Consider the following 21,852-nt stretch of genomic DNA (forward strand, 5'->3'; position numbering starts at 1 on the left):
CTGACATAGTGCCATCGTGAACGACCACAAAAATCGTGTAGTCCGGCTTTTAGAGGACACCAAGTCAGATTTTGTCCACTTTGAGCATCAATGAGTTGGTCAAATTTGATCAGAGTAGAAGTACAACAGTACTTTAATAAAAGTTTTAAAGAAATAAAACTGGTTAAAGGGTGGCTGTGGAAGAACAGAAGGCTTTATCTAAACAAAAATTAAAAGGAGGCGTTGACATGATCATCAGTGGAATCATAAATACACTAGGTAGCGATATCTCCGCAGTCTTTTTTTTTTTTTTTTTTAGCCCGAAACGGATGCAAACAGGAAATACATGAAGAAGAAATTCATCGTCACTACCGTTTCTAAGCAAAGATGGCGTCCTTCGCTGCTGGAGACGGCATGAGTGATGCACAAACAGGGAAAAAATCAAAAAAGACCAAAAACCAGGGTAAGTTATGAATTATATCAAGGTAGTTGCTTTATGTCCGTCAAAGACATCCCGTTTCCCTTTGGGAAGATATAAATTTGGACGGTTTAATGACGTGTTAGCTGTGAGCTAGCAGGTTAGCGTTCATGTGCCGTAAACATGCGGGACGTTGAAAAATACTTGTTAAACGCGTCGATTTCACACGAAGAGAAAAAATAGAGAGGACGTTTTTCTATGTATTTTTTACTTCTTTAAGTAGAGAATAAAATGCACTTTGTTTTAAAATATGCCGTGTTATTATAGGATCCAGCTGCTGTCTTTAACGTAAAGATTTCCCTCTGAACCCTTCATCTGTCCAACTTTCCCTGTGTAATTTTTTTAAGTAACCTGCCCTGCGCAATATCACAAAATACATATAAACATGCTGGCAGACGGGGTTACTTCACATATTAAAAAATACAGCACAAGTTTTCCAAAACCTTTCACCTGTTGAATTTGATAAATGTTAACCCAGTTCCGTGATTCCTTTGAACTTTTTACCAAAGCGAAAGTCGTATGAGAAAAGAAGCAGATCCATTACTGTCATTGTTCTGGTGTCTGTGTTTTACAGTGGATGAGTCTGAACTCTTGACTGTTCCTGATGGATGGAAAGAGCCGGTGTTTACCAGAGAGGATAACCCCAGAGGTCTGCTGGAGGAGAGCAGCTTTGCCACACTGTTTCCTAAATACAGAGAAGCCTATCTGAAAGAGTGCTGGCCGCTGGTGGAGAAGGCGTTAGGAGAGGCTGTGAGTTCACTGAATCATTACAGTGTTTTCTTTGACTCAAGAGACCACATAAATTATGTTGTGTGATATAATTAGGTTTTCAGCATTTGATGCATGAACAGCAATTAGTTAACATCCATAATTGGTGCATTAATATTTTGTTTTTAACTGCAATTCATTGGCTGCTTTGTTGTTGGGATGCATCATATTAAAAGGGTTTTCTGGGCTCAGATATAAAGGCAGAGGTGGTACCATTCTGCTCCTGCACTCTGAAATTTCTTAGGGGTTTGGAGGCATGTTCCCCTGGCAGAAAAATAAAAACATGTTAAAGTTAATAACATCAATCTAGGGCACTTTGAGAGCAAAATTAAGAAGCTAAATCTGAATGTTAATGCTAGACTACTGGACAATCAAACCCATATTACTCTGCTATGTATTCAAGGCAGGTTGTTATTTTCATCAGTGTATTTTAAATCAATTGACATATAAATAGTGCAGTAATATGCATTCGTTCCGTTCATACAGTTTTACAATTTGCCTGATTAATTTGCTTCAAAGAAAATAAATTCCTTGAATTAAAGTAAAGACATACATTCAAGGACTTTTTATTGACTAATAGTGAACTAAAATGTTTTTGACTTTTGTGTTGAATAACACTAGGCTAAAACTTTAAAGGCTAAATTGTGACCTAAACTTAAATTCATATTAATCTGAAGACTTAGACTCTATTTAAAATAGCAGCAAAAATTAACACTGAATTATACAGCTGTACCGTCAGGTAAACGTAGTTTTCTTGGGTGCTGCACATTCAAAGTGGTCTATCACGAGCTCTGAACAGTTTGAATGAAGCCCCAAATGTATAAACCAACTACCCAACTTGTCTACTTCCCTGCTCCTGTCTCAGCTTCACTTGATTCAACCTTTCTTTACACAAGAGACACTTGTTGTTCTTTATAATAAAATATGTGTACATCAGCATCAGTGTAGGTGTTGGCTTACCGAACATCTGCAGATATCCAGTATTGTGCATCCTTACTTTATTGTCCTTTTGGTTTTGTCACACTAGTGTATCTGTGCAGCCACAGTTATGTAAAATAAGTCCACCATTGCTCCTTTATGTCTGATTTCTCTTCAGAAGTCTCATGGACAGCTCAGTGGACAACTCAGTAGTCACGACAGGGATCACGACAGCAGCCATTGAATCTGATGCACTGACTATCCTTATCAGTCGCTCAACTGGAGAGAGAAGTGCGATAAACTTTTCAAACTAACTGCTGTTCAGTTAAAATTGCGGGAAGTTGTAGTTGAAGGCACATGTGTCGAGCATTTGTTTATGTTCAAGGTACTATTCCACTGGGTGGCGATGGCCTGCTCCAGTTGTTTTTTCCATCGTTCTGGTGCGAATTTTTTTTTTGACTTATTGCAACCACATCAGAGATACCACGTGCTGGCAGACTTGGCTGATCCAGACAGCCAACTGGAGGGTGTGCGCTGCAAAAAGTTGTCATACCGCTGTCTATCATTGCTTTTGTCATATTTCAGCATCATCTTCTACAGAAGAATGCACTTTGGATTCGTCAATTTTACATGCTTGGAAAACATCGGCAACTGTCACTGGTGCATGTCATGTTTTTTTGCTGATGGGTCAATGGTTATTAACATGGTGACCATTGGCTGTTTCCAATGTTGGATAATGAATTGGTGCTTCATTACTTTTTACTGATCCCTCATTTCCTTTTCAGTCCATAACAGATTCCTTTGCTATGGTTAAGTTCATGCTATAATCTTTGATCTGTTGGATGTGCTTTATGTTCTTTCAAAATAAAAACCGGTCTGTATCCAAACAGGAAGTCAGTTGCTCTTACGACAAAAAAATCCAAAGCAAAACAAGAAGTTTCAAATGTAAAATAGTAGAATTTCAAAATGCCAAAAAATGTGATTAACTACACTAATTTTAATATTAATTGCAATTTGAAAAAAAGTGATCACTAGATAGCCCACTCATAATATGATTAAGAATCATCAGACTTGTGTGATTACTTCAATGCTGTCTTTCTGGTATTTTTGACTTGCAACATCATTTAAAGAGAAGATGAAAGGTTTACTAGAAAAAAATCTGTGTAATCATTCACAAAAACTGAATACCGACTTAACAATGCACCCCCCTCAGAGATGTCATGATACCAGAATTTTGATACATTGCTTGTCAAAACTAAATGCTGTTGATGCCTGTTTTGACACTACTGCAACAAAAATGCTCTCCTGGATGCCCAAAATGGCATTATCTAGTTTTTTTTATTTCCATAAAAGGACATTCAGCAAGCTCTGGTCCTTAAATCTAACCTTTGCCTACAGAATGAAATGAATGTGTCATCACACACTCAGTACAGTCCTTTTCTTGTGTAATTTGGATTTCTATTTATTCTTTCAGCACATTAAAGCCTCCCTGGACCTGATAGAGGGAAGCATCACAGTTTGCACCACTAAGAAAACTTTTGATCCCTACGCGATTGTGAGAGCGAGAGACCTCATCAAGCTACTGGCCAGGAGTGTCCCGTTTGAACAGGTTACCACTACATGAAGGACACTGCCTCAGTGGTTGTGTTTTTTTTGTTTTCTATCTACAAACTGTATCTTGATATTTTGCAGCACATACATTGTGTTGAATGTGTGACTAGAGAATGTAGCTGAGTGTTTTGGTCCTCTGTTTTTGTTTTTTTGTTTAATGCCTCCAGGCTGTGAGGATTTTACAGGATGACATGGCGTGTGACATCATCAAAATTGGGACTCTGGTGAGGAACAGGGAGCGGTTTGTGAAGCGAAGGCAGCGCCTAATTGGTCCCAAGGGCTCCACCCTTAAAGTGAGTCCAAATCTAAAATACACAAACGGGATCAGCTCATACCTGCTAGGATGCAGCACACGCACCTCAGGGAGTTAAAACACTCCCAGAACAATCAGGAGCACCCTGGACGCTCTCATGTGTGTTTTTAGAAAGAAACGAACAGACTTAAACTTTGTTCAGAAGGAAACCAACAAAACCATCTGGAGCCTAGAACACCATCTGATTGGATGTCTGGGTGTAATGTAACGTCTGGCTCTAAGCTGAAATCTCCAACCATCTTAAAGTTAAGTCTTGTACACCAGCTGGACTTAAGCCCAGCAAGACTTCAAAGGAAACCACATTGGTAGTACGGACTGATTGATAAGAGGTCTGAAGATGAGAGAGAGAGAGCCTGCCATCATTAGTTAACAAATCCATTTGTAGTGTACTAAGACAAAGCTCAGAAAGGTTTGTTTAAGTTGACGAGCCTTGTTTAGATAATCTGCATGATTTCCCTATAACACCAGCGTGTGCCAAACAAAAACATGGAGCTCCTCACCACAGCAGAGGAGCTGATTGCAGAGAGTGTGTGCCCACTTAAAGGACTCTAAAAAAGACAGCAAAGAATCACAAATGTGATGGGCTGTTAAAAACACCCCAGGAAGCATTTGTTTTGTTCATGGCTTCAGTGTGAACAAATCATAGTTTTTTGGCAGATCTGACTTGGTCTGTGTCTGAGGTGTCTTTGTGGATACACAGCACTAGGTGGCAGCATTGCAGTATGTGTATTAACAGGTAATTTCTATGAAGACTATATGAAAATATTTACATTTTCCCTCTCTCTCTCTCTCTTCTCTGCAGGCATTGGAGTTATTGACTAACTGTTACGTGATGGTGCAGGGCAACACGGTGTCGGCTGTCGGGCCCTTTAGCGGCCTCAAAGAGGTGAGGCCTGTGTGTTCCTGTGCTACCTGAGCTGGAGCGCATCAAAAACTCCCTGCAGGTTTAATTAGGTTCAGTTCAGCTCAGGTGGTGATAAAAACAATCCCAATATGATAGGATCAAGCAATTAAAAAGAAGACATCGTGGAGCTTGATATTAAGGGAACAAATGATGGAGTATTGGGTGCACAGTTGATAACTTAACTAATTGATACAACAAATTATATTGAGTTTCTTAAATTATGTAAGCTACAAACCAAGTAAACATATAGATTTAAGTTAACATTTTTGGGGGGCTCAACTTAAACAGTTGGCACAACCTTTTTAGTTCAGCTAACTTATAAAGATACAGTATCTATAAAAATCTTCACCCCTTGGATTTTTCATCTATGTCTGCAAGGTCCAGTCATTGGTTAATCCTGACCACCATGACATCATGAAGACAAAAGGTTGATACTGATGTTGGCCGATGCATTGGTGCATCCCTTAAAAATAATTACATCTGAATTTTATCTGCTAAGCCTTAAAAACTGTAAGTGCTGATTTCTTTGCTGGCTAACTTTTCATCTGCAGTTTCATGATTCAGAACAAAAAAAAGTGTTACATGCAAGAAACATATACACTACTGTAGTTCACAGTTATCAGCAAATGTCAGTCCTCTGCCTCAATTTCCTAGTATCGCTGCTATTCCAACTTAATTATGTTGCATGGCTCAAAATGATTTCACTAAAATCGGGGCAAAAAGACTGGGCACTGGAAGACCGGAAGAAGGTGTTTTGCATGGATGAGTCCAAGTTTGAGATCTTTGGATCAAACAGAAGAACATTTATGAGATGCAGAACAAATGCAAAGATGCAAGAACAATGCTTAAAACCATCAGTCAAGTGAGGTGGAGGCAGCGTGATGGTCTGAGGTGCTTTGGAGGTGGTAGAAAAGGAGATTTGTAAAGAGTGGAAGGGACCTTCAGGAAAAGCTATCACGAGATTTTGCAATGCCATGCCATTCCCTTAGGACAGCACAACAGGATTTCATCCTACAACAGGATAATGACCCAAAACACACTTCCAAAAGGTCTGCAAGATATTTAAAGAATAAGCAGCCTGCCAGGATTCTGACTTTAGTGGACTGGTCAGCACAGTCTTCAGATCTGAACCCTATTAAACTGTTGTGGGAGCAGCTTAACCGTATACGAAGGAAGACTCCATCAAGCCAATCCATCTTGTGGAAGATGCTTCAGGAAGCGTGGGGTGAAATCTCATCAGATTACAATGAAAAACTGACAGCTAGAATTCCTAAGGTCTGTAATTGCTCCAAAAGGTGTTTTTTTCTATGAAGGCAAAGTTTAAAGAACATTTTTAATTAAGATCTTTATTTCTTACTCTGACAATGTCAGTGTGTCCACTTCGTTTGCTGAGTTTTTCCATAGAAAAGAGAAAAAATTCCAAGTGATCCCAAACTTTTGAGCTGTAGTGTATATATTTTAGTATTTTTTTCCACAGAAAAGTTGAAAATTTTGTGGTGAAAACCCATGGTCAGGTTTATAACACATGAATATTAAAAGTAAAAAAAGGAGCTTTGAATTTATCATGACCCTTTATTCTGTCGTTCAGGTCCGTAAAGTCGTGATGGACACTATGAAGAATATTCACCCCATCTACAACATAAAGGTAAGTTCATGCTGCGGACAGAAACCTGATCAGCTCAGCCTGGCTGCAATTGATAGAGAAACATGTTTGGACAGAAGGTGTTTTTGCCCAATGGAGATGTTTTCCATCCTTGTTCTTGATTTCCCGACAGAGAAAAATTCTCTCTGGGTTTGTTGCCAAGGCTGGCTCAGACCCGAGCTGAGGGCACGATAGAGCCACAAACATGCTGTTAGTCGGGGTTTTAAATGCTCCTGTCTCTACCAGTCACAAATGATGAAAACGGCCCAGGTTCAGGAAAACTAATCCAGACGGTTATTGCGGCTACTCCACAAAAAGTAACACGGGCAGCCTTGCAGTCTTTTTGGTAGTCTTTGGAAATAAAAGCGGCACAGTATCCAAACAGGAAGTCACCCATAGTTTAAGAAAGTACAAAAATCCAAAGCAAAACAGAGTTTTAAATGTAAAATAGTGGAGTTTCAAAATGCAAGCAGAAAGATTAATCGCAGTTTAATAATAAAAGATAATTTGGCAGCTGTCGTCTGGACATAGATGTCTTACCAACATGCAAGCACATTTTACCTGCCTGTCTTTGCAACACCTTTCTCCCTGTGAGTTTTCTGTTTGCAAAGGAAAATGTTTCAGACTTGCAGAAAACTTTTGCTACAAACACATCTGACTGTCACCACTACATCAGTGTGAGTCTGTAATTATAGACAGTAGAAGAAGCTGCAGTAAAACTGCCATTTTTCTGTTGATTGCCACTACAACATCAAACAAGCATCAAAGTTTTAATTATTTCCCCCGTCCATCCCCACCACCCTGTATCACCTTCCCCCTTGGTCATCAGACTCTGATGATCAAACGAGAGCTCTCCAAAGACCCCGACCTGCGGATGCAGAGCTGGGAACGCTTCCTGCCCAAGTTCCGCCACAAGAATCTGGCCAAGCGCAGAGAACCAAAGAGGAAGAGCGTGAAGAAGGAGTACACACCGTTCCCCCCATCACAGCCAGAGAGCAAGGTCAGCTTAAATACGCACCTAAAAGTGCCTCTATTTATCTATGAAATTAATAACACTCCTCACAGTAAGACCTAGTATAGAACATCACATGTAATTAAACACGATAACAAAGAGGAAAATTCAAACTATTCACCTATTCATACCAATCTACTTTAAAAGATGTTGTTGACTGTGTTTGAAGGTTGACAGGGAGCTGGCCACTGGAGAGTTCTTCCTGCGTGAAAGTGTGAAAAAGAGAAAGAAGATGGAAGAAATTAAGGTGAGACTGATGGGCTTCATGACCTGTTGGGCTGCAGGGTCTGCTCGTGGGTTATATCCACATTAGGACTGGGCAGTATTTGTTTTTTTAATAGTTAAACCTTTCCGAAATTTTAACGTGGAATACCGTATTATCACATTTGAAGAGTTGCTTGAATAGGTCAGGTTAGGAAGCTGTGGCTGCCATTTGGAATGAATAAGAACAGAGAAAAGTTTTTCTTAACAGCTTTAAATGGACTTCTACTCTGCAGTTTCCAACAGAACAATTCTACATACACTTAAAACTATTTTAGCATATTTGCAGCATTTTTTAATTTTGCTCATTACAAAGAAGAAAGTAATTTGTGCTTAAATTGCAAAATATTTTGATATGAATAAAGTGCATGGGCTCAGTCAGGAAATATATTTAACAGAAATTTAGTGGAAAAAAAGATTAAAGGAATATTTTGGGATTTTTGAAGTTGGGTCTGCAGGCTTCTACAGGGATAATAACACCACACCAAGCTAAAACAAAGACAATATTAGCGATTTCGGCTCAAGTGATGATGGTGGGGCATTTACTGTGGATACCAGAGGATATTTGTATGAGCCGGGGTACACCGAAGAAGAACTTCGACAGATAGAGAGTTAGCGGGCTGAAAGAGCGGAGAAACTTCATTCGAAAGTTTTGAGAGATCCTGGGTTACCTGGTGGTGTAGGTGTGGAAAATGGGAACCAATGCCCGGGATCTCGGGAGCCCGCAGACCCACATAGCTGATCAGAGGATAACAGTGTGTAGCGGAAGGAGACAAAGTGCTGAAGCTGCATCATAAATCAGTGCCTGATAAAGAGGGTTTTTTTTTTTTTTTTTTGAGAAATGAAGTGCTTTTTCAACACAGTGTACAGGCAAGCCAACATATTTTCTTGGCCTATTTTTATGTAAAACTCAAACTATGTGGATAAAACATTCCCATCTACAGCCATTATGCCGCGGATCTCTGAGCTTGTAATAACCACAGGATCAGCCTTCACAGAAATCACTAGAAGCTAACGCCGCTGCTATAGCCAAGCACCTCATGCGACCCAAGTTAAAAAATCCAAAAATATCCAAGGTCTTCACTGTAAACAATGCTGTAGGAGAGAAGGTGTTAGGATTTAACAAGGGGCCGTGCTAACTGGTGACTTTCCAGCTGAGAGTGACGGTTGTTGTCAAAACAGTGTTAAAACAGTGAACATTTTCCCATTATTTCTAATAAATGTTTTGAAGAATAATTGAAAATTAAAAAACAAAAGGACTCTTTTAACTTTTGATATCCATTATTTCCCAGATGCATTTGATGTGTAGTCACCAGATAACATGGTCACTCATTCAACTGTGACACCAGCCTTTGAAGTGAAACAGACAATAGATCCAGTTGTTTTTATTGTCCATGCTGGTTAGCAGTTGTTGGCTAATTATGCAGGCTACATTACTTACACGTATGTACATATGGTCAGGCTTCCTCTTACCTGGGATTGTAGAATCCAAAGTGAGTCTTAAAACTTGTCTTTTGGGAAAAGAGGATGGGCTGAGTATTTCAAGGCTCCATTTAGAGTGCAGGCAGTACGTAACTGTCAGACACAGCAGTGTAAACTTTACTGACAGTAAGAGCTAGCGCTGCTAATGCTAATGAGCCACACACCGCCTGCGGCATCTGTGTCTGAGACAGCACACGTAGGAAAAAAACTTGTCTGCGGTTGAAAATACACTTGAGGATATAATGAAGTACATTTGAAAATATGGATTCTTGGAAATTTTGAACTGATTAAGATTCGTCAATATATGCAATTCTGTTTGTTTTTGAAGTTGAGCCGTGTGAGGTATGTAGCAGTAGCAGCTGTATTAGTCTCCAGTAATTTCAGTGAGCATTGCTCCTTTAAGAAGGACTCGCTGGTTGTACCAAACATGAAGTGAGGCTACACAGTATAACAGACGGGTACAGTTTCTCCTTGGAATTTTGGTAAAAGTGGGACACAAAACAATGTTGGCACAAACATGTGCACTGTTGAAAACTGTGAAGCATTTTATTTTATACCCAGAAAGCATGTTTTTGTGTTTTTGTCACTGTTTTGCAATGCGTAACTGGGAGCCAACGCCTACATTTCAAATACACAGAGGCTTTCTGGGTAAAAACAAATGCTTCAAAAGTTTTCATTGGTGCATTTGTTTTTAAATTAACACCATGAAGGATGAAACAACCTGACTACAACAGGACCCACCCCAGCCCTCAATAAGTGGCACAACATGATTAAAACAACAAAAAGATATCAAGGTAAGAAATCAAAGTGCACAGGGTTCCATTAATCAGGGCTTAAAAGGAGAATAAAATACCAATAAAATCAACTAAAAATTCACAATTAAATAGATCTGAATTAGGCCAGGGTAAAAACAAGTTTAGGACCCAAGTGTAGGAATAAATAGAAGAATACACAAGTAAGTGTGCAAAGTATTTTTGTACACTTATGTATATGATGCTTATGTATCTACAGCTGAATCTTGTGATGAAAAAGCAGAACAAAGGGTTGTTTCATCACATCTGGCCATTCTGTGACTTGTTCTTCTTTTTTAAGATTAAACAAGCAGAAGCTCTGACCAAAAAGCAAGAAGAGCGAAACAAAGCGTTCATTCCTCCTAAGGAGAAGCCGTTGATGAAGAAATCAACTAAAGGTAAAAACAGAAACAAACCTTAGTTGAAGAACAATGCAGAACCCATTAATGCTGTATTTTGTTATGCTCATGTTCCCTTTTTTCTGTGCCAGCCCCGACAGAAGGGAAGCTGGACATCGATGCCATCAAGGAGAAAGTGAAAAAAGCCAAAACAAAGAAACTGGGAGCCCCAACAGTGAACGCAGCAGCTCCTACAAACACAACCAGCAAAAAGAAGAAGCACAAAGGCTAGCGTCAGATTTAAACCACCACTGAACTGAGCCAGCCTGTACCATGACTCATGGTATCTATTAGACTTTAAGAGGACACAGAAAGACGGGACTTGTGCTTGGGTCACAAACTCTTGGACTTTTTATTAAAGACATTTAAGGACTTTTTTCCATATTTACATTTATGATGAGACCAGCTCTCTCAAATGAGATGAACCAACACTGATAATATTTCCCTCTTACTAACTGTGTGGTCAATATTTTTATGTTTTAAAGATAGATGTCTCTGTTATTAAGAGTTATGTGTGTTGAAAAGAAGTAAAATTTAAAGATTAACTAGTTGGATCTCTCTTTAGTAGGTTTCTCTCATAAACTGGAGGAAAGATTTTAGGCCGTCGTCCACAGCTGCAGGGTTTTTTGTGTTTGCAGCAGTCATTTTTGAATAGTTTCCCCATCATCAGTATTTTTTCTGGGGGAAACTATGGAACAACGTTGTGCCCATAAATGTCACTTCTTAACTTATCAGCGCACAGAGCATTTTGAAAGCGACTTTACAGAAACCAGGGGAAAGTGGGAGCCAACTCGGGTGTCATTTGCTGAACAAATCAGGCCTGTCAAACTGCTTGTTTAACGTCTGCTACTGCTTGTGTGTAAAAGATCAGGTGTGCCACTGTCAATTTTTGCGTGCCAGCTAGAAATACTAGGCATATATACACTGCTTTTTTTACATTCATGTGCACATTTGAACCACCTTCATGGGACTTTAAAGCAATCTAAGGACAGAGAAAATCAAGGAAAACACTGCAGTCATTGAATTGGTTAAATGCTAGTCCATGTCATTTTAGGTGGTCTATTCATAGCAGAAGATGTCGGGATAAAAGTGTCGGACTACGTGCGCTGCCACAAAAGTGAGGATGAGGGCGATGGGCCGGGTCACCAGAACTGCCAGGTAGTTGGATCCACTGCTTCCTGGAGTCAGCAAAAAAAAGAAAGAATAAAGAATGAGCTGGATCCTTATCTGTACAATGTAGCAGCTTATGTAAGGCTAGCTACACACAAGGCAGTTTTAAAACCAGTGTTATATACCAGGAGACCAGCTTGGGCTATGTAGCTTCTGGGTGATATACTACAACATATGGGCTGTTGCTGATTGGCCCGCATTGAATACAGCTACTAGAGCATTCCTCCAATCACACTCCGAGTTCATCATTGAAAGGTTCTACCTTTTTCAAACACTGTTTTGCCGAGATGGATGTCAAATTTATCATGGATATATGAAACAGTCTCAAGTGTCAGGTTAATCCTTGAGCTGTTTTTCTTTTCTAATATTCCACTTTGGCTCTTGCTGCAGTTGTGTTTCTGTTTGCTGCCATGTTGGTTATGCTACCCAGCTCTCGTTGGCTCTTTCTTAGGCAGCCCAAACTGGAATTATGATCTAAAACATATTTAAAGCCCCCACAGAATGCGTTTGGGAAGGGCAGAACTTTTCAAAAGATTCTCAGAAGGTGATTGGATGAACGATCTGTCACATTCATGAAGGGCCAATCAGAGTGGAAATACAAAATGAGGTTGTTTGCATGCACAACTGACACGAAATGCTGCCAGAGTGCCTGATGTGGATAAATCTCTGGTCGAGAAGAATGGAAAACCTCTTCTTTGCCAAGAGAAGCTTTCAGTGTGACACTTTGCTTTTGTTTTCATGAAGTAATGTGGAACAATTCTGGTAAAACTGCCGCTATACTAAATCTAAGTCTGAGGGAATCTCTTGTGGTAGCAGCCACCATACACAACGGCTTTCAGTACAACTCAGCCAACCAGTAACAATCGTAAACTCATGCTGAGACCAGTCAGGAGAAGAGCAAAACATCTTTTCAGTCATGAAAAGATTTAAGTGTTGTTCTTTGCTCTTTATTTAATAAAGAAAAGTGGTCAACTTCTGATAAAACTGATTATATAATAAAGTTACATCTGAGCTAACTGCTGCACCTAAACTCACCTGTAGCTAATGCCTCTCCCTCAAATGATGCTGATTGGTCCAAGCCGTGTTCAGTATGGCACAGATCTTGTGGATTGGAGCTTTTAAAGATCGATTAGCCCAATGAAAGATGTTGACTCTGCCCAATCCATCAGCTTTGCAAAGTAAGGGAAGCTCACCCCATGCTGAAGGATTATTTGGACAGTCCCTCCGGTTTGATTGGCAACAGATCAGGCCTGGAATTGTCTGATGTGTAGCAAGCCTAACCAGTCTTGTATGGCTAAGATATAGAACAGAGTCTGAACAACATTTTGCAGACATAGCTAAGCGTAATCCTTTTTTAATCATTTTTGAGATGCCAATGACAACATTTTGTCTACCTACCCATCTACTTTGCACAGATACAGTGGTTTTTGTAGAGACATTAGATGTTTAGAGTTGCTTTGGCAATTCTACTTGTGATTATCCAGAAGGTGAGTCATAACGGACCATTTATGAACTAGATTCTGATGACTTCCACTGAAGTGTTCATATCTCATGAGCCAGAGTCAACCTGAATCCTGACTCAGGCCCTGTGCTCAAGCATGGTACATTTACATTCACACTTGACTTTGAGCTCAAGAGTACTCTGATCCAGGCCCCTAGTTTGAAAGCCCCTTTAACTTGATTCAGGATCAGCACATGAAGGACTTATTGTAACACCAGTATAACCCATGGCCGAGACTGTTCATATAGGCACCTTCACATCCAGGACAGGTTGCTCCATTAGATTCATACGGTTTGCGTCCCCTCACATTGCCCCTGCACAGAGAATCAAAGTTATTTCTCAAGTCTTTATCATTGTTTGTAGATACTGAAGATACAGCCAGTGCTGATTCTGGTTTTGAGTTTGTAATGTTTTTAACAAAGCTGACGTGTTGCATGATGTGTATAACAGCAAGAACATCTCCAGCCTAAATGTGAATGAATTCACTAACTGAAATGAAGAAGAATAGTGTAAAACTTACGCTGGTGCATAGTTGCAAACAAAAATGACCCCTTCTCTACGACCAAAACCAGATTCTTTGACACCATTTGGGCACAGATTGGCAGCGCAACCAACCTTGTAGCTGCTGGCCCAAACAACCTGGAGACAATAACAGGGTTAAATGATGCTGGCAGGACACACTCTTTCTCTTTAAGTCATTTAACACACAAATAAACATAAAGTCCTTGTTCAAATGTTGGCAGAGAAAGCGCTCAGACCTGCGTGTAGTGGCCGCAGACTTTGGTGCACGCTTGGCTGTTGAAGTCATAGTATTGCTTTTCATTCACCCAGCTTTGAATGGCACCGGCCACATCAAAAGATGACGGTGGGACACCTGTCCAGATGTTTTCTCCTACAGAGGTGAAGTTAGGGTGTGCACGGCGGGGGTTGTGGTCAAACAAACATTGCTGTGCCCACCCTTTAGCAGTAATGGCCAATTCATCGTCCCATGTCTGGACAAGGAGAGAATGAACAAGCAGAAATCTTTAAAACAAACCCCTCTTTGTTTTTCAGAGGGTTGGTTCATCCAAACAGGTTCCAGTACTTCCTTTTTGTGCTTTTTTCTCAGTTGTGAACAATCACAAATTGATCTGAAGTACAGGATATAGCTTTCAAACTTTGACCTTGATTTCATTGTTGTATACGTACATGCTAGTTGTTGCTGATTTCTCCTGCGAGCAACTGAAAATGGGCACCTCCAGTGTTTGGAAAAACGCAGCATATTTATTGACTTGGACTTATTGAAGTGGGCTGTTTCACAAAACCATTAAATGGGTACTAAAGAGGATGAATGTCAATGAAAATATTGTTCTGAGACAACTTCTTTCTTTAAATTCTGAGAACTCTTGTTTCTTTTTACTAAACATTTTTTCAGATTCTGAGAAAAAAAACAGAATTCTGATAAAAAGTCAGAATCCTGAGGAAAACGTCAGAATTGTGAAAAATGTTCAAACTCTAAAATAAAAGTTACATTTCTGATTAATATTTTTAAACAACTTTTTTTTTCAAATTCTGAGGAAAAAAGTCACAATTCTGGGAAAATGTCCAAATTTTGAGGTTAATTTTAGAATTTGGGCAGATTATTTTTAAGCAAGACTTCTGAGGAAAAGTCAAATTCTGAGCCTTCCAACTTTTAAAAATTCTTTAAATAAAGCCAGAAGTCTAAGAAAATGTCCAAATTCAGAGACCAATGTAAGAAGCTGGACTGATTTTTTTTTTAAATAACCTTTTTCTATTCTGAGAAAAAAGTCACACTAAAGAAGAAAAGTTGAATTCTGTCAGATTTTTGTGATTTAGTCAAATTTTTAGATTATTTTTTAAACTGTTTTTCATATTCTGCAAGAATGTGAAAAATCTGAGAAAATGCCAAAGTTATGTGATTTTTTTCACATTTGGACTGAATATTTTTAAACACAGTCCAAGTCTTAGTCTTTCAATTTAAAAAACATTTTTGAGAATAAAGCCAGTATTCTGTAAAAAAGTAAACTAAGTCAGAATCCATAAGGTCTGTGAGAAAGAAGGGTATAAAGTCTGATATTAAAGTCAGATTTCTGATTATATTTCTTGAACAACTTTTTTCAAATTCTAAGAAAAAGTTGAAATTCTGAGATTAAAGTCAGAATCCGGAGGAACATGTCAGAATTTTAAGAAAAGATAAAAAAAATATTAAGATTAAAGACAGATTTCAGGGGGAGAAAAACATTTATTTTTTTCACTTTTTTTTTTCTTGGCAAAGTAGTATGTTACAATTGGGACTTTTTTTTTTTTAAATTACTGCAATAATGTCAAAATCCTGAGTATTTCTCAAGTGCTGTTTAACAGAACAAGGCAGAGACTTGTTAGGAAATAAGTGTCGGAATAATTATGAGAATAGAGTCAGAATTCTGACTGCCTTTTAAGTCTTCTGACTTTTTTCCCTAAATTTGAAAAAAGGTTGTATCTAATAAAATCCGTAAAAACAGTGGCCCTCATTGTCTTACATACATCAGATAAACAGATGCATAAAAAATAGAACATCATCAAAACTGTATTTTTTTCCTGTAATTTATTTAAAACTGGGATAATTAATTATATCATAGATTTATCATAAACAAAGAGAGACATTTCAAAGGATTTTGGTTTTACTTTTGCTCATTGAGGCTTACAGTTCACATAAATAATAATAATAAAAAGATATCAAAATATTCGGGATAACTTGTCAGTTATTGCATTCCTGAAAAGAGCTCTAATAGTGAATTAACAGACCATGAGATGTCTGCCTACAACAGAATGTCATAGATGAAAACCGGGATGAATATCAATCTAATCTTTCTGACAATGTAAGATAAGGAGTATAATAGGCTTTGTTTTGTGCACGTGTGAGTCAACCCTTTAAACATCCACCTTTCTTAACAGACAAGCTCACAGTATTCATGAGCATTTCTAGATTTCTAGATCTATGGATCAACCTTTCAGTCTCAGCCTGTCTCCTGTACACTCCTTAAACATCAGAAGGCTGACAAAAGAATCACTTATTTGAGCCTTACTCATTTTTTATTCACAGGTGTTGAAGAGGTTTATCTTTCTCTCCACTTCCTTCCTCCATTTCCTCACAAAAGAAGAAGATATAATCAGATATAAAAATACCCATCATACCTACCATTTCCTTCATGTTACTTGCAGGTGGACTGACGGACGACCTCGCCCTGTTGTGCTCCTTCACATTTTCATCGATGAACTTCCTGTCTGTTATTTTTGGCAGTGTTATTGAACACACGCCAGAGTTCAGGAAAATCAAAGCCCACATTATCAGCTTTAAAATGCACGCCATGCTTCATAAAATGAATCCCCTCCAGTGACAAGCACCAGAGAGTCTGTGGTTTTTGAAACTCACTTTGTTCTAAAGCGGAAGTAACACTCTAAAGAGGAACAGGATATATATGCTGCTTTTCAGAGGGTAGCTCAGGTCTAAACATGCCTGAAACCTCACACTAAGCACAGTATTTGCTATCACTGAAGGAGTGTGATGTTCAAAAGTGTAAAAGTTTGATCAGTTTGACTTGGTTGCTTCAAACCGCAAAATAAAAGTGCAGTCCTTCATTTTTTTGTCCTCAATGTAACACTTTTATTCATAAGACTGGCCAGTTGGTCAGCTTTGCAGCATTTTGACTCCCTGTATTTATTTCAAACCATGTTATATGGAGATTTAAATATTTATGGAATTTGTCAGGCCTGCCCACAGAATTTACTAGGCCCCTGAAAACCCCCATCATATGGGCCCTCCCCTGTTGTGACGCCAGTGTCCTGGCTAACAGTTTTTTCACCATTTTTCCCACCAATTTTTGCCCCTCTTTCTTGCTCAGCTCACTTTTGCTCCTGCTACCCCATTTTTGTCTTTTTTAAACCAATTTTTGCCCCTTTTTGCCAATTTTTGCCACTCTTAACCATTTTCCCAACCATTGTTGCCCCTTTTCACCATCATTCTGCCCAGTTTTACCCTTTTTGCCATTTTTTCCACCTTTTCCACTTTTTGACAGCTTTTCACAATTCTTTCTGCCTGTATCTTCCTTTTTTGCCTTTCTTGGCCCAATTTTTGTTGCTATCATCCATTTTGTTGCCACTTTTTAACCAGTTTTCACCATTATTTTCCCACCCATTTTGTCCCTCTCAGCTTGCACAACCCATTTTTTTCTGCTGCTATCCCTTTTTTCTTTGAACCAATTTTTGCCACTTTTTAACTCCTTATAATAATAATAATAAAAACTTTATTTATAGAGCACTTTTAAAAACAAGGGGTTACAAAGTGCTTTGACATGGTTTGTAACAGTAACAAAGAAACTAACAAAAGACAGAGACAACAGAACAATGACACCCAGAAACATCAACAGAACCCAACAGTTCAAGAACAGAAAACATGATCAAGATAATAAACTAATAGCATCAGTAAGTAGATGTCACAGACACCAAGTAAACCATGATATCATAACATCATTAGTGTACAGGCAGTGTAACCATACAGCTAAGACATCAATGATCAGTAGAGCAGGCCTCATAGGTACCATAAAAACAATAAAAACATAGGAATCCAGGCAACACAGGAATCTTTGATAAATGCAGAGGCTGCAGTAGCGAAACCAAGAATCAAGAAACGTTCAGCATAGACGACACCAGATGGTCAAAATACACTGCTTTCCACATTATTATGCAAATGACATTTTTCTCTTGTTTTCCTAAATACTAATGCAATTGACAGTCCTCAAAGACAGACCTAAAAACCTCAAAATGCACAGTCCCACATTATGAAGCAGGCCACAGGTTTCAAGCAATATGGGAACGAAAAGGGTCTCTCTGCTGCTGAAAAGTGTCAAATAGTGTAATGACAAGGAATGAAAACATTCGATATTTCATGAAAAATTAATTGTGATCAACGTACTGTGAAGAAATTTGTGGCTGATTCAGAGCACAGATGGGTTCGTGCAGATAAAGGCATAATGAGGAAGGTTTCTGCCAGACAAATTCATCAGGTTAAGAGAGCAGATGCTAAAATGTCATTACAAACCAGCAAACAGGGATTTGAAGCTGCTGGTGCCTCTGGAGTCCCACCAACCTGAAGGTGTAGGATCCTCCACAGGCTTGCAGTCATGTATAAACCTACTATTCAGCCCCCCTAACCAATGCTCACAAGCAGAAACAGTTGCAGTGGGCCCAGAAATACATGAAGACTCATTTTCAAACAGTCTTGTTTACTGATGAGTGCCGTGCAACCCTGGCTGGTCCCGATGGAGGAGTAGTGGATGGTTGGTGGATGGTCACCATATCCCAACAAGGCTGTGACGTCAGCAAGGAGGTGGCGGAGTCATGTTCTGTGCTGGATTCATGAGGAGAGAGCTGGTAGGCCCCTTTAGAGTCCCCAGAGGTGTGAAAATGACCTTGACAAAGTATATAGAGTTTTTGACTGACCACTCTCTTTCATGGTACAAAAAGAAGAACTGTGTCTTCCGTAGCAAAATTTTCTTCATGCATGACAATGCACAATCTCATGCTGCAAAGAATACCTCTGTGTCATTGGCTGCTATGGGCATAAAAGGAGAGAAACTCATGGTGTGGCCCCCATCCTCTCCTGACCTCAACCCTATTGAGCATCCTCAAGCTAAAGATCTATGAGGGTGGGAGGCAGTTCACATCAAAACTGCAGCTCTGGGAGGCTATTCTGACATCTTGCAAAGAAATTTCAGCAGAAACTCTCCAAAAACTCTCAAGTTTAATGGATGCAAGAATAGTGAAGGTGATATTAAAGAAGGGCTCCCATGTTAACATGTAACTTGGCCTGTTAAGATGTTTTTGATTGAAATAGCTTTTGATTGAAACAACTATGACCTCCTTATGCTGCAAACTCAATAAATGACCATTTTCAGTTCTTTACAACCTAAAAAAATATTTTAAAACTATGTTGTGCATAATAATGTGGAACAGTGCATTTTGAGGTTTTTATAAAAAAAAAAAAAAGGTTATCATTTATAAGTTTGTTCAAAAAAATTTAAATCATACTCTAACGGCTGATGACTTGAAAAATATCCTGTCATTTGCATTAATATTTCGGGGGGAAAAAAAAGAAAAATGTCATTTGCATAGTAATGAAGAATGCGGTGTAAAGTATGATTTCGAGGACAGACAACGTTAATTCAGCCGGGCTCACAGCCCGTTCTGGTCGTGTCTGCTTGTGTCTGAGCCGTTTCAGTCACAGACACATGAATCAGTTAGATTATGGAGCTATAACTGAGTAAATAAATATGCATCCTCCACATTTGAGACAACACTCCTTTCTTCAAGTTTTCCTTGGAGTTCTGAACATATTTGATACACAATGATCTGATTCTGTCAGCTGTGATGCTGCTGACCCTGGGTCAGTCTGTCACACACACACTGAGCATGGCAGAGATGTTAAATACAGTCATAACTCTCTCTATCTCAAAAATCAAACAGACAAAAAAGATAACTTGTCATTTTGAACAAAACTCTTAGCATATACTTTAACATTTTATTTCAGTTGTGGTTAAAAAACTTTAGTCAGACATGAACCATGTAGCCTAGAATAAAAGATGATCTTAAAGAGGGGAGATTAAAGTTCTGCTTATGATTTAGCCTGAGTCGACTCTTTACTATGTTTCTGTTGAAGTGTGAGCTGACTGTAGACTGGAGAGGTTAAATTCAGATCGAAAACACTAACTTTTTCACTCTTTAAATGTTGGCTATTATGAAAGTCTGACAGGATTTGATGTCTAATTTACAGTGCTTAAGAAATTTATTAGACTACCTGTCATATTTGTCTCAAAGACCATCCAGCGTCATGAAGTGCTTTAATGCAGACTCTTTCATTTTCAGTGAGCTCTCCACGTTTGACCATTTTGAACAGGAATGAGGGATTTCAAACTGAATTCACCCAAATTTGAGCCGGCTCACTGGGCTTCTCTGAGAAGTCAGAAATTAATCAAGCATAACATTCAACCACTAAAACTCATTTTTCTCTTCAGGAATGCAAGTAAATAACTATAATCTGACATATTAATCAAGAAATATTAATGTGCTTTACTGTTTTTAAAGATTTTTTGTAAATCAGTAAATTTGAAAAATTATGGATAACAATAATAATTATATTTTAGCATTAAAAATATCATTTGGGTTAAAGAGCCTCTACATATTGGTGTATTAACTATTGCAGAAACATAATAAATGATTTTGATAATTACCAATGCTGTTTATTTAGGGCAGCTGTGACATAAACCTTACTTTGGTTAGGGTTAGGGTGGTCTAATAAATTTGTTAAACACTGTATCTTGGATCTTGTACAGAAAATATTATGTGTCTTCTAGAATCTAGAAGATGGTTTAATTTTGTCTTAGTATGAATTAGTCTGACTTTATAGACTCCAATCATGTGGAAACAGTCAACTTGAGAATTTTTCCTCAATTCACAGTTAATTAAGCCACTTCATTTTTAGTAAAAACTAGTGCAAAATACACTTGACTATAGGAAATCAAGCTTTTGAAGCTCAAAGATTTCTAGGGGAGGACCCGCAGACTCCCCACACACGTCTGAAGTAACTCTACATGCCTCGCTAACTACAGGTACATTGTGGTTTACTTTTTGGTAGTTTTAAGTTTCATTGTATCATCATCATCATCATTAAGAAAATATAAGGAAAGGACAGATATACCCTTACAGAAGAAGATTCTCCAGGAAGGAGTGAAACAACAGACATCAGGAAAAAAAAATGGGAGGAAATGTGTGATGAGCCAAGAGAGGAGAAGAGGAGAATTATTACAGAAAAGGCTGAGGTTGGATTCAGATTTGAGGAATCATAAAATATGAAGTAAATGAAAAAATAAAAAGAGAGAGAGGAAAGAGAAGAGGACATGAAGACACTACTGGTTTTAAGAGCAGGTGCCAAGAGTTGACGTGACAAAGATACATATAAAACTTGATCTTTTAATAAGGTCATAAATCTAAAACTTTTATATTTTCTTCTTTCAGTGCAGCAAACTTCCATCCAGGAGTAAATGAGTGAAGCAGAGAGAGAAAGGGAGAGAGTTAAAGATTAGAGGAGGAAGAGAGAGCAGAAAACAGAGTGAGTTAGAAAGGAAGTGATCAGATCGTTCCTATTTATTAGTTATTCTGTGCCTCATATAGGTATTTATATTATATTTAGCATTTTTAGTCATAGAGCAGTTGATAATAGTTTGTTGTTTAAGTATTGCCAGAATGGGCCTTTAATAGAAAAAGAGTGATTTCATACTGGTTTGCAGTGAACACTGCCCTCTGTTGGCTGTTTATGGTAAGCAGCAGCTTATTTTAAAAAACTAGTCATTTTCTGCAAGCTCGTGGAGTGGGCAGTTGTGTTCTGTGTTTCTGTAGATCCCTGCTTCTCATCCCCTTAAAGAGGTATAATCTGTAAGTCTTCCTTAATGTTGATGCACATTAGAGCTTTATTAAATGAAGTGAAAGCTTTCTTTGTGTCTATGAACACATTTTAGTTCTTTAGTGATGGAAGCTAGCTGTTAGCTTGTTGTAGTGTTAGCTAGAATGGAATATGTTACAGCTTTTGCCTT

General features: G+C 38.5%; 2 protein-coding genes across 2 annotated transcripts; one reads left to right on the forward strand and one right to left on the reverse strand.

Annotated features, from left to right (window-relative positions):
- The first annotated feature begins 350 nt into the window (after nucleotides 1–350).
- krr1 (KRR1 small subunit processome component homolog) lies at nucleotides 351–11,102 on the forward strand. Its single transcript, XM_041781209.1, has 10 exons — nucleotides 351–442; nucleotides 1,032–1,207; nucleotides 3,618–3,752; nucleotides 3,922–4,047; nucleotides 4,870–4,953; nucleotides 6,560–6,616; nucleotides 7,443–7,613; nucleotides 7,795–7,872; nucleotides 10,461–10,557; nucleotides 10,650–11,102. The coding sequence occupies exons 1-10, from the start codon at nucleotides 367–369 to the stop codon at nucleotides 10,787–10,789; spliced, it is 1,140 nt and encodes a 379-aa protein (XP_041637143.1). The 5' UTR covers nucleotides 351–366; the 3' UTR covers nucleotides 10,790–11,102.
- On the reverse strand, nucleotides 10,886–16,626 carry glipr1a (GLI pathogenesis-related 1a). Its single transcript, XM_041781210.1, has 5 exons — nucleotides 16,407–16,626; nucleotides 13,987–14,220; nucleotides 13,749–13,867; nucleotides 13,481–13,542; nucleotides 10,886–11,735 (listed from the first exon to the last, which is right to left on the reverse strand). The coding sequence occupies exons 1-5, from the start codon at nucleotides 16,575–16,577 to the stop codon at nucleotides 11,617–11,619; spliced, it is 705 nt and encodes a 234-aa protein (XP_041637144.1). The 5' UTR covers nucleotides 16,578–16,626; the 3' UTR covers nucleotides 10,886–11,616.
- Nucleotides 16,627–21,852: the final 5,226 nt, after the last annotated feature.

Source organism: Cheilinus undulatus, linkage group 23 (genome assembly GCF_018320785.1).
Source record: "Cheilinus undulatus linkage group 23, ASM1832078v1, whole genome shotgun sequence".
NCBI lineage: Eukaryota > Metazoa > Chordata > Actinopteri > Labriformes > Labridae > Cheilinus > Cheilinus undulatus.